Source organism: Oryzias latipes, chromosome 18, assembly GCF_002234675.1.
Source record: "Oryzias latipes chromosome 18, ASM223467v1".
Lineage (NCBI taxonomy): Eukaryota > Metazoa > Chordata > Actinopteri > Beloniformes > Adrianichthyidae > Oryzias > Oryzias latipes.
Window position 1 is genome coordinate 5,106,896 of NC_019876.2, and position 13,614 is coordinate 5,120,509.

Below are 13,614 nucleotides of genomic sequence, written 5' to 3' on the forward strand. Positions count from 1 at the left end.
AGTCTGTGTTTGGGCTCTACGTACAAAACGCACAGCCATTGAACGCGCGTCAAACGTTTAACCAGTTGAACTTTGACCAATCAAAGACTCAGATTTGGTAGTGACGTATGGATGGCAGTGCCAACCGTTTAAAAACTGATCACGGAAGAAAAATCAATAACTGCAGTTTGCGCCCAGCCAGAAATACACGACACCAAGACTTGGACAAAAAACCTGTAAAAGAAAACACCTGGAGCAAGATTCACAAAATTTGCACCCGTACATGAACAGTGCATGTACAGTACCCGAACATGCACTAGTATCAGGTAGCTACCGTCCAGTGTGGACACAGTTTACTAAAAGTGTGTTCAAGAATGCCTTTTTAGTGTGTTCTTAATGGGATAGATAATCTTAGTGGAGCATTTTGGTAGTTAGTGTGCCTGAAGACAATCAACCTGTAAAGTCAAAAACTTTAACCCTAGGCACGTTAACGTAGGGAGTGGGGTCATCTAGACCCACTAGACAGTGCTCAGAACCTTTTTTCTTCAATGATTTGTGATCTTCACTGGTGTCCATGGATTACATGAAATATTTCCACCTTTATCCACCTTTGTCATGGTAGGGAGAACACGTCAATGTAAGGGTGGGGTCATCTAAGATAGCACAAGGGTTACGCGCTATCAAACATGTTGTGTAGAGGGATTCATTCAAAATTCTAGTTAGGAAAATGACCAGCAGTCTCTAAAGAAGCCAAAACAATCTGGAGTCAACGGTGGCCCCAGTCTATGGCCTTGACATGGACAAAAGACCCCAAAAAGCTTCAAATCTGCCAGATAAAGCCATTTAGTCCAGACTAAATGAATGCCCCCAGACTTCAGATGAGGCACTGTTGTATGGAAGAGCACGCCAAAATTCCTCAGAAATGATAGAAGAGAACATGATATGGTAAATTATGTCAAGTTAATGCAGCTGAAAGTGGTTCTACAGCTTTTTGAACCATGTGCTCCTGGTTTTTCACACACCGTTTCTGCATTTCAGCTTAATGTTTCTCCAAGACTGTAAGTCATTTTGAGAATGACAGACTTTCCCTCTTTTTTGGGCAAGAATTGCAGGGTAAATCTTTCAGAGAAACCATATGTGCAATCTACGAACAACTACTGTGATAACATTTATCTTAAGAATTAGCACTCTTCAGTTTCCACTGGCTCGGCACATTTCACACTGAGTCAAGGCTGCTTTTATTTTTTCAAACTCAAGCTGTCAAAACTTTGCCTTTCCTTCACCTTTGACAACCCCATCCCTTAAAATAACTCACCGCCGTGCCTCTTATCTTTCCCTCGCTTTGCTTCGGCCTGAAGGAGGAGGATTGCGGTCTGTGGCCTGAGGATCCCTCTGCGGCGCGAGACGAGCAGGAAGATGAGGAATCCAGATTCCCGTCTGTCACTGTCTCGCCGTGCTCCACTTTTCTCTCGCTTGACTTTCTCTGGCTGCGGGTGTGTGGCCACCTCAAAGCGCTCCTTCCGTTTCCCGCCTGTCTTCGGCTCCTCGACTCGGACCGCTGAGCGTTAATCTTCCCGCGCGGGATGAGGGTCAAAAACAAGCCGTCTTCCTACAGTTGAGATGGAAAAACACGCTGAAGCTTTCTTCAGCCCAACACACTAAACGTCTTCAAAGAACACAACCTCTGGACCAACTGTCACCACAGAAGAAACCCTCATTTACTCCGTATTTAAACATCAAGTGGTGCTGATTTCTGGTGGGGTGAATTGTTTCCCAACAGGCTCTGTTTTTTTTTAAATTCAGTTTTAATGTATTTTCTGAGCTACTAAGGTAATTCTATTGTCATCAGAGGACAGTTCTCTTATTGGACCATAGAAACACTAGACAGCAGACAGACAGCCTGTAGCCACCCATGAGGGCAGTTAGGACTAAGGATTAACCCATTAACTCCACCTTCAATCCAACTGATTACGCAATTAATGACATTTCAACAAATTCTGAAGCTGAGAAACAACACTTGACTGCTAAAATGTTGCACATCAGAGCCGAGCTGCCCTTTTTAGCTTGAGAACCACTTGGAATAACGTTTGCATAAACGGTTGAAGAGTTCCGATAGTTCCAACAGCGTTTGTTATTTGCCGACACCGGAGATAGCTCTGAGATTGATTGAAGGGTTAAAACCTGGTGTAAACGTGGAGGAGCAGTCAAAACACCAGACATAACGGAACCACACAGAACCAAAAGACCAGGACGACCGAAATTAGAAGCCATCACAAATCCATTGACATTTTTTCCTTAATGAGACGAAGTTGTTTGGCTGCTGTTGGATGAGAGACCTTTCAAAATCATACCTGAGAGATCAAGTTCTTCTGTCTGATGTAACTGTGCTTCACCTGTGTCTTAAGGTCACCTGGTTTTGGACCTGAACCACATGCTTCGTCCTGCCAAATCCCCGGAGAAATGCACCCTGCAGATGGTGAAGCAGCCCGTGGAGAAGCTGGCGTCCCTGTTTGAGCAGAAGACGGTCAAAGGATGGTGGCCTTGCACCTGCGAGCAGAACGGAGAAAAGATCCTCGCTGTGAGAAGTGATTGGGGTTGGACATCCCCACCTTATGCTAATAAATAGTCTCCTAGCCAGGCATCACCTTTGTGTTGAGGATGTTTAGGACAACAGCATCACAGTGGTTGGTCTTAAGAATACCAGAACCATAAATCTCTCATTGACCTCAAAAGTGATGGGTCACATCCTCAGAATCCACATTTTCTCCATCATGACGAATATTTGTTCAAGTTTCCAAACCAGGTGCCAAGACGGAGTGTTTTGATCTCTTTAAATGTGAAACTTGTTTGGTTGCCATGTCAACAACACCATAGAAGCCAAGTGACACACATTACTGTAATGCCATGCACACACTAGGCATGTAAATGGCGTATACTTATATAGCGCTTTTCTACCTACAAGGACAAAGCGCTTTACAGTCACACACACATTCACACGCTGGTGGCGGCTCCGCTGCCAAACACAGGCGCCTGCCTTCCACCAGAGGCAAGGTGGGGTTCAGTGTCTTGCCCAAGGACACTTCGACGCATGGGTGTGCAAGGCGGGAGTCGAACCTGCAATCTTACGATCATGGGTCGACCGCCCTAACGCTGCACCACGGCCTTATAGCAAAAGGTGTTCACACTGGACTGCTGCTACCCGATACGAGCGCATGTCCCTACAGTTTTGGACAAAAGTTTGGCGTTAAATGTCAAAGTCTCGCAAATTTTCTTCAGGTTTTTTTTCCCCACATCTCCATTTCGTCATAATTTCAATCGGCACTTCCGTATTTTAAAAAAGACGACATCCATATGTCACTACCTAGTCCCTGATTGGTTAAAGATAATCTGGTTCAACTTTTAATGTGCGTTCGATGGCCGTATGTTTGTACATAAAGCACGAAAACTGACTGAAAAACCTGCACAGCAACGTGTGAGAGCTTTAAACGCAGACGTCCACCTTCATCTGTGAGGAGTTTTCATCGGAAGTGAAGCTTTAACCCGTTTCCGGGGGCGACGTAGCATTACAAACATGTCACCAGAACATCTACCGATTCCTGGGAGTTTTTCTTTGTACTTTGGGCTCAAACCTGAACGGTTTCCATAACAATAAAACGCTGACATTGAGGGTTACAGCGTGATGAACGAGACCTCTGCTGTCTGTCCTAAAGGGGAAGGTGGAGATGTCTTTGGAGATCGTGTCGGAGGAGGAGCATGAGGAGAGACCGGCCGGCCTCGGCAGAGACGAGCCCAACATGAACCCTCACCTTGAGGAGCCCCAGTGAGTTCCAAACACACAAACGCACACTTGCAACCACACACGGTTCCTTTCTAATCCTGTTCCTCCTCTTCCTCCACACGCCAGACGCCCAGAGACTTCCTTCCTGTGGTTCACTTCCCCCTACAAGACCCTGAGATTCGTCCTATGGAGGCGGTTTAAGTGGTTGATCATTCTCTTCATCTTCCTGTTCCTCATCTTCCTCTTCCTGGGCGTCTTCCTCTACTCCTTCCCGGCAAGTTCTGGTGTTCTCTCAGGCTGGATTTTAACCCTTGTGCTATCCTATGGGGTCAAGATGACCATTGACGTGTTCTTCCTACCATGACAAAGGTGGATAAAGGTGGAAAGATTTCATGTAATCCATGGACACCAGTGAAGATCACAAATCATTGAAGAACAAAGGTTCAGTGCACTGTCTAGTGGGTCTAGATGACCCCACTCCCAAAGTTAAAGTGCCTAGGATAGCACAAGGGATACGACAAAGACCTGGGCCTCATTTATACAACTTTGCGTAGGATTTGCGTCAGAAGTGGCGTACGGATGAATCATAGGACGTGCGTACGCACAGAAATATTCAGATTTATAAAACCGTGCGCACGCACATCCTACGCATCTTTCCCTTAATAAATCACAACCGATTCTAAATGCAGCACAGCTTTTGCGGCTCCATGACACGCCCATAGTTGCCCATAAATAGTCCGTGAAACGCCCACAAATGAATATTCATTGATTGCGAAACCATGGCACACACAGAGAGGAAATCAAAAAAACTTAACTTCACTCAATGTGAGGTAGAAGTTATCGTTGACGAGGTGGAAAAGAGGAGAAAGTGTTGTTTGGAGGGCACAGTGTGGGCATTACTAATGCCAAAAAGGCACGTGAGCGGCAAACGGTGGCAGACGTGGCTGTAGCCTCACAACCTCGGACCAGCCACGGTTGTGAGGCTACAGCGCTCCATCGGGGGGGGGGCGCGGAGCGCCAGATGCATGCACCGGGTGACACGCGTGGTTCCTCCGAGTGCTCCTCTGTAACGCCGGGCTCAAAAGCCCGCAGAGGTCCAACAGGACGGCTCGAGGAAGTCGGAACCGGCTCATAAGCCACTCGTCCTCGTTTGCCAGCAAGTCTTCTTGCTGTCTAAAAATGCGTTCACTCCGAATTCTTCCATTTGCCACATCTTCTAAGAGCGCAAGATCAGCCATTGTGCGTCATTACGCATTGTGATGGGGCATTTTATTTCCCTCCATTTAATTACATCTGACAAGCTACAGATGTCGGTAATAATCGACGTGGAAATGGGAAATTGATCAGCAAATGTAATTTCTTGTTGCTTTCTGAATGGTTGAGACATACGCCACATTGTTTTATCAAAAATAAAACAAACTAATGGCATATGCATGAATACCATACTTCCATAGCTTATGAAGAAATGTTTTAATATGAAGACAAATTTCCCCAGTGGACAATTAGTACATCTGTCCGTCCGTCCGCACGCCCGCACCTATATCTGCTCCGCCAGACGGACACACTGACGGGAATATCAGTTTTGTACATTATTTCGTTCTGTTAACTATATTATTTATGAGGATGAATTGCACAACATGCCAATATTGTAGAACATATTTCACTTTTCTTTCTGCAAATAAGTGTTCATTTGAATTTCTGTTGTGATTTCCGTTTTTTGTTTGTTTCACTGCTGATCGATCAAACGGGTGTTTGTGTAGGCTGATAATTGTAAGACTTGCTTTGTGAAGTCTTCATGGTATTTCTGAGAGGCAGTATTGTCATTTTCACTTTCACGTGTTTCTTCCATCTGCCGACGGTGTCAGCGTTTCTCATTTCATCCGTTTTTGTGCGTACGCCTGGGTCAGAGCTTGCGTGAAGGACCGCACATTTTCCCGTCAAGTTTGCTTTTTATAAATCTCAACTATTGCGTAGAGAGTGGCGTACGCCTTCTTTTGTGCGTACGCAACGTTTATAGATGAGGCCCCTGGACAGAAAATGAGCTGCTTAGTAGGTTTAAAACTTCCAACTTTAAATAAACGACAACTCCGAAAAGTTGAACTTCTGAATATTCGCAGCAGTGGATTTCACAGATTAATTAAATAAATGGCAGATGTAAAAACAACAGTTTCATGTCAGACTTTAGCAGCCTCAGGTAACATAAAATATATGAGCTTTGATCATATTTGGATCAAACTGGATTCCTCCCAAAATGACCTATTTAGGGTCGGCAGTTCTTGTTGAGTATTTGCAGATGATACCCTGATCTTCCTTAAAGAGACATTAAAGCCTGGATGATGTTGAACCTTTTAAATTTCCATGAAGGTAAAGCTAAAGTTGTGTTGTTAGACTCCACATCCTCTATGATCCTTTTTTCATTTTGTTGAATCCATTATTTTTGAATGGAAATAAAGTTAGATTAATAGATTTACTCACTGTTACTCACTCTGTTTTTTATTTAAGAAAACAATTTTTTTTTTTTGTGGATAAAAAATGGTATAAATATGAGTAAACGACCATTTAGAACGCTTTGGAAATGGTTGAAAAGATAATCGGAGTGGGACTTTAAATGGTCCCCTAACTCAAGTTGATTCAAATTTTAGATTTTTATCTAAATGTACATCAGCGTAGTGAACCAAAGGTTTCTCTGAAAGACCAACCTTCAACCCAGAAAAACCCATGACAAGAAAGAGAAAACAATCTTTCTTGTTTCTTGTTTGACCAAACAAAACTGAACTTTTCTTTTGCTTTTTTCCGCAGAACTATGCTGCCATGAAGATGGTCTCGCCGTTTGGACCTGCCAAACCTTTAGAGGGATGAAGACCACGGACAGACGCTGAGGCAGGAGTCCGGTTTCAAACAGACTTGTACAGATCTGCCGCCGCTGCGTATTTGAGTCCTGTTTGTGCCTTTGCCACCAACCTTAAAGAACAATGACCTTCATCCCCCTCATCCTCCTCGTGCATCTACTCCGGCTGAAATCTGTGGCGTTCTCGCGCTCCGTGCTCGGTGGGGCTCACTCCTAGCTATTTAGGACAATCAGGCAGATTGTCCTAACTGTATTTGAGGACTGGATCGAGTGAGTGAGACCGCCTACTTTTATTGAGGCATCTGATTGGTCAGTTTATGACTTGAATAGCTTACTAAAGAAATACAGAAAAAAATAGGATGATCAAGGACATGTTACTAAAAGGCATCAGGGCAAGGAGAATTATTCTGACCAGTAGAATGACTGAGTAACAGCTGTTAAATTCTCAATAGAAGTCAATGGGATTTTGGATTCTTGGAGCCAGCGAGTACTTCCTGTTTAGAACACTAGGGGGGAGGGCCCTCTAAGTCCAGTTCGCATATACAATCAGTGGACAGAACACTCAAAAGGCCAAACTTTTTAATTTAAAAGCAAAGAAATATGTTTTCTTCCTCATTTCATGCTGAGATGGTCATTTTGCGTATGCTCTGGTGCCTTCAGGTGTCGTGGTAATCTTCTGTTCTCACCTCTTTGATCTTTCACTCTCTTACCCCTCCTCTTCCTCGTTCAGCACATTAAACAAATGGTTTTGTTTCCTCTCCTAAATCTTATGAAGAAGGTGTGACATGAAGGACGAAGCCCAACCAGACGGTGAACCAACCAACAGACAGAAGTCACACCGACTCATTTTAAGAACAGGCAAACTGATTCACTGAAAAGATTTCAATCTTTTAAGCAAAGTGACCCGTCACATGAGCTTGTTTGACCTGAGAATACTGAAGAAAATGACTTTTCTATTTCAATTTTGTTCTCAACGGTGAGCAATCTGACCTATGAAAGTCATAAAAAATGAAATCAAAAGAGAAATTATCCACATGAAACCTTTTTTTAGTCTTTGGAGCTTCACAAATCCAAATCCATAAAGAAACCAAACCGATCAATGGATTAAATTTATCAGGACAAATTGATGATTTGATATAAAGTTTTCTTTATTTCTCTGATATTTTCCATTTCATTCTGTGGGAACGTCTCAGCAGCAACGTTTTATCTTTATCTCTAATTTACAAAACAAATGTCACCTGAAGATGATACCAATGAATCTGTCAACACATATCTTTGTTTAAATCTTTTTTTCAATCAATAATTACCAGAAAAATGCTTTTAAGTCTTGTGACTGTTGGTAAAACCAGAAAAACCTCAGACTTCCTGCTGACTTAAGTGTATTCAGACAATCCTACAGTTGCTGCAACAAATTCCTGAAATCTAAATCTACGTTCACACCCGGCATGTGACGAGCGTTCAAGAACACGCTAAAAACACGTTCCTAAACACGCGTTTAGCATACGGTGTTCACACTGGACTAGCCTCTGCTAGCACATAGTGGGGAAAGGTTTGGTGCGAAATGTTGCAGCGGTGCAAATCCTGTCAATCTTGCTGCAGGTTTTTCTTTCACTACTCGATTCCGATACATCAAAGACTCGCTGTCACATCCAGACCTTCTTATGTTCTCCTTTATGATTTATTTTCAAACGGTTGGCACCTCCGTGAAGGAAAATGAACGCCAAATCTGACTCCTGATGGGTCGACTTGGCTTGAGTGTCGAGGTGAGTTCAATGGCTGCGCGTTTTTTTACGTAGAGCCCGAACAAAAGTTTCAAAACCATGCATAGTGATGCATGAATGCGAGAGTTTTGAAGCCCGCATTTACATACTTTCGTTGGAGGTGGTTGCTTGAACGCTTGTTGCCGAGGCCGATGTGAAAGTAGCACAAAATATTTAACAAGCTGTGCCAGAAAATATTTAACCTATGAAATAAAAGTTTATGACTACAAATTTACAGTTTTGTGGTTTTCGATTTGTGAAAAACCTGTTTTTTTTTTTGTTTCGTTTAAGAGTCGTGTTATAAACGAATTTCTGCTTTTACCCGATGACCTTCCTGTCATTGAATGCAACGCGCCTTCAGCCTCAGTTTGATGCAACGAAGTGTGAAAGGAGAAACTTCCTGTTTGAAGCTGTTTGGCCGATTTGGTTTAGTGGATGTTTTAGCGCTAACATAAAGAACAGCTTTGTGCTTGGAATGCAGACACTCGCCTGATGCCATCGAAACTCCACTTTAAGGGGAATTCACCTCAACTTTGACCTGGAAACTGTCTTTGCATTGGCCGACGTTCAGTCACTGGAACAGAGGCCGACGCCGACTGAACTTTAAACCTGATGTGACTCTGGATTAAGATCAGCTAACAGAAATGTTGAGTGCTTTGTGCTACACCAGTATTATAAATAAAACAGCAATTCTGTTTGCTCCTGTTCTTGTTTATTTCTCAGAAAAGCATCACAGATACCCAACAACTGAAAAAATACACAAAAATCAAATCAAAGGTTATTTATGAAGCAGTTTTGACTCCTCTGCAATACAAAGGACTTAACAGAATAAGAGCCTCTTTTGAAATGAAAAAAACAACCATAAGTGCACTTTTATTTTGTTAGTTCCCTGTTTTAAATTTTTAGTTCATTTCATTTGCTAAAGACTCCAGGTTGAAGATATTTCTGTGGTATAGCTGTGGTGCGAAAGGTCAACCACTGATCAGGAGGTAACGAATATTTAAGTTATTTAACATTTAATTTGTTCAGCAGTAATCTATTACAATTTTCTGCAGCAAAGTTACATGAAATTTTTCAAATGTTATTGATAAGATTGAACATCCTGTCACGGCAAGATCTTCGTACTTGAAAAAAAATAGACTGAGTTTTTGGAACACCCATCCATCATCCATCCATCTTCTTGCACTCTTCAAACTTCTCTCTCCCGGCCACTTCCTCCAGCTCCTCTGGGGGGACCCCAAGCCATTTGCAGGCCAGCAAAGAGAGGTAGTCTGTCCAGCGTGTCCGTGGAGGTCCTGGGACAATTAAGACAACAGGACAACATCATCTGCAAAGAGCAGAGAGGAAACCTGTGTTCTCCAAACTACCCCCCCCCCCAAGCTCTACGTAGAAATGCTGCCAATAGCCATACTGAGGACTGTCTGGTCACAGTGTATCCAGAGCAGGAGCTGGGTTCACACAGCCGGCAGTAAGTGGGACCTGTAGTGGGACTCACTAATCTACATGCGTCTCATAAAAGAGTCAAAAAAATGAAGTGCCACACAAACGATTATTTTCTTTGTTAATTATCTGTTATACATACCAGTTATTAATCTGCGACTAAGCTTGCATGGCTTAAGGAAAGGGATCTATTTCCTCTGTGGTCGTTTGACGCCGCGCTGGAAACTGCACTTCAGTCTGAACACTTCATTCAAATGTATTATTTCTAGCTGAGTAAAACCCAACCCAACTGCAGATTAATGAGGTCTGCTAAGGTCTTAATGTTTGATCATTTCCTGTGAAGTGAAACTTGTGTGGCTAACTTTACTTTACCTTGTAAACGTTGTGCATTCAAATTTACTGACCTTCACACAAACCTGCAGCGTCAGCAGAAGCTGGAGTCTTCAAGCGGCGACTCCTCTGATCTCCCGCAGTCCTAAATCATCACTTTTCTTCACCACTTTCCTCCCTCCCTCTTACATGCAGCTACTTCTCATTTTCCAGCCGTTCTCCTCACGCTCAGTCTTCAACTTCGGTTCTCTGGGGCGTTGTTATGGTCAGCGTGAACCTCGCCTGACCTTCTGACCGGAATGTGTTTGCGTTGTGGGTGGTCTCCTTTCACTCCTTTACATTTTCACCTTACCTTAAGACACCACACCTTAAGATCAAACTTACCGCCGAAAAGGTAGTTAGAAGTCTTCATTCAACGCCGTGTCATACAGCCACTACGTACATTTTGCGCATTTTCCACGTATAGATTTCGGTCTTTTGTGATACGTGTGTGATATTCGTAATTCATTAATGTCTGTTGCGTTTGTCATTCGACGATGTCCACAGACGTCCGTCGAGTGTTTCAGCCGACGGGTCTTTACGTTAATTCAGTGTTGAGCTTTTTATAATTCTTAGTCGGTTACAAGTTATGCAGTTTTTACATAGTTTTACGCAATCATCACGTAAATATTACACAATTGTGCGCGATTTTTGCAAGATGCATGCAAAACTTTGTGGATTTCCACGACCGTTCCACGTATGTCTAACGTATTGTTCCTGCGTGTACTTTCATTTCCTGTAAATGGCGCACATATCAGGTTCAAATTACACAATTGACACACAAATCACTACTGAATTGCATATAAACTGTGTAGTCATTATAACAGTAATTTACGTTTTCTTTGCGTGGTTTATTCATGCTTCTTCCGTGGTTTTAATGTGGTTCTTTCGTGATACATCTTGTGAAAAAACGTTTCTCACTTTTTCCACGTATATTCACGTCTGACCAATTTTAATCTGTGCAATGTGCACAAACTCTTCGTAGTGGCTGTGTGACACGGCCTTCAGTTCCAGTTACTTTCACACTGCACTTTGGAGAACGAATAATAAATGTCCACAGATAAACGAGCATCACGTATTCAGATTGAAGAAGGCAGCTTGTCTTAAAGATCCTCTGACAACTTTATTGACCTTTTAGCAGCAGGGATGTCGCAGGTGATAGTAAAAATAACGAGTTCTTTAAACTACTGTAACTTTTTGAACTTTTATGCAATTAAAGTCATTCCAACGCGGAGAAAAGCGTTGGAATCCGCTGATTTACGTTACTTATGTAAACACTTCACTGCTGAAAACTACGGGTGTAATATTTGGATTTTAGCCACCATTTATATAATCCGTGGTTGCTGATCCGATTCGTAGTCTATTGGTTTATTAGAAATGATCCAATTCATAATATAACATATTACAAAAAGATTTTTTTCATGAATCAGGTCATAATTCATTTTAATAACAATTTGATCATCATCATTTGTTGTTGACGATCCGATTCTGTCAGTATGGGTTAATTTGAATGATCCGGTTCACTGACCTAAAACCGATCCAGGACATCTTTAGCCAAAACTTCAACCAGTGAGACTCAGAGAGAATTACTTGGTACTGAACAGTGCAGGTGACGATTTCTTTGTATTTAGTTTAAAAAAATCAAGTATAAATTAAATCTGTATAAACAAATAAGTAAACAAGAATGAATGTCAAATCCATTCACATTTTAGTTTCCTAAAGTTCAGCTCATTGTTGTTTTTCCACATCAAAATAATCCAACCACACTGTATGGTCACATGTCTGCTAAATTCAAAGTGTTTCCACACAATGATGGACTGATCCGTTTTTATGTCATAGTATAATAAACCTGCAATGTCTCAATGTAAATGGTATTTTCCAATATTGATTGTCAATTTATTTTATTTAAAAATGTTATTATGGTGTATGTTGATTCCATTGACAATGGGTCTGGTTAAATTGTAGGAATATTAATGAGTGAATCAGTTAAGTCAATTCATGACGACTGAAGAATGTTGCAAATCAGCACAAAGTTTCTTTTCTCCTCGTCAGAATCTGTTAAAATTAGGTTAGAGTTAAGGGTAGTTTGAAGAGTTAAGGGTAGTTTGAAGAGTTTAGGGTAGTTTGAATAGTTTAGGGTAGTTTGAAGAGTTAAGGGTAGTTTGAAGAGTCAATGGTAGTTTGAAGAGTCAAGGGTAGTTCGAAGAGTTAAGGGTAGTTTGAAGAGTCAATGGTAGTTTGAAGAGTCAAGGGTAGTTCGAAGAGTTAAGGGTAGTTTGAAGAGTTTAGGGTAGTTTGAATAGTTTAGGGTAGTTTGAAGAGTTAAGGGTAGTTTGAAGAGTCAATGGTAGTTTGAAGAGTCAAGGGTAGTTCGAAGAGTTAAGGGTAGTTTGAAGAGTTAAGGGTAGTTCAAAGAGTTAAGGGTAGTTTGAAGAGTTAAGGTTAGTTTGAAGAGTTAAGGGTAGTTTAAAGAGTTAAGAGTAGTTTGAAGAGTTAAGGGTAGTTCAAAGAGTTAAGGGTAGTTTGAAGAGTTAAGGGTAGACTAACCCTTGTGCTATCTTAGATGACCCCACCCTTACATTGACATGTTCTCCCTACCATGACAAAGGTGGATAAAAGTGGAAAGATTTCATGTAATCCATGGACACCAGTGAAGATCACAAATATTTGAAGAAAAAAGGTTCAGAGCACTGTCTAGTGGGTCTAGATCAGTGTTTTTCAACCTTTTCTGAGCCACGGCACACTTTAACCTTAAAAAAAATCCCGCGGCACACCAGCATCCAAAAATAAAAAAAAAGGAGAAAGTCTGTATTGATCTACAGCCCCTCCCTCCACAGTCTCACATGCATTTTTGAGATAATTGTTGCAGAAAAAGCTGGAAACTGCAGCTGTTTTTTTCTAAAAGATGCAATAAAAGTTAAGTTAGAAGATTTAAAAACAGTTTGAAGTGTGTTCGTTGGTTTCAAGATGTTTAACAACAGATCTCCTTGTGCGCTGTCACTCTCACAACCCAATGCATCATGGGAGATGTAGTGCAATAAACGGCCGGCGGAGATCGCTTTTCGGAGCTTCATTGTTTTGTTCACTTGTTCCACGGTCTGATACCGGACTCTGTGGAAAGCTACAACGCTAAAGACGAGCTTTAGCTGGTATTTATGTTAGAACTGAGCGACTTTACGAGCTAAATTGGGACAAGGAAGTGAAGACTTTAACCACTTCTGATTGGTCAGACTGATGACATGTGATTAAGCTCCCCAAGAATGATTGGTGGAGACAGTTAAAGCGACGGGACTTTTCCAAAATACAGCCGGAGCTGCAGCTGAATCATGGTAACGTCATTCTTATCAAAATGTCTTTAATAAAATAAAATAAACGCAAAGAAAAAGTATTTTACGATCTTTTATATTCCTAACTCCTCAGTGTTTTATCAGGGCCTGTTT

The 13,614-nt window shown here is 41.8% G+C and overlaps 1 protein-coding gene across 6 annotated transcripts in view; it reads left to right on the top strand.

The window, feature by feature from the left end:
- dysf (dysferlin) overlaps positions 1–9,065 on the top strand; it is a 110,099-nt gene extending 101,034 nt beyond the window's left edge. For all 6 annotated transcript variants that reach the window (XM_020711502.2, XM_020711503.2, XM_011487299.3 and 3 more), the window contains 4 exons: positions 2,385–2,557; positions 3,690–3,799; positions 3,884–4,031; positions 6,557–9,065. In XM_020711502.2, coding sequence (XP_020567161.1) covers positions 2,385–2,557; positions 3,690–3,799; positions 3,884–4,031; positions 6,557–6,616 — 491 coding nt within the window. In that variant the 3' untranslated portion in view covers positions 6,617–9,065. The remainder of the gene's footprint in view (positions 1–2,384; positions 2,558–3,689; positions 3,800–3,883; positions 4,032–6,556) is intronic.
- The last annotated feature ends 4,549 nt before the right edge of the window (positions 9,066–13,614 follow it).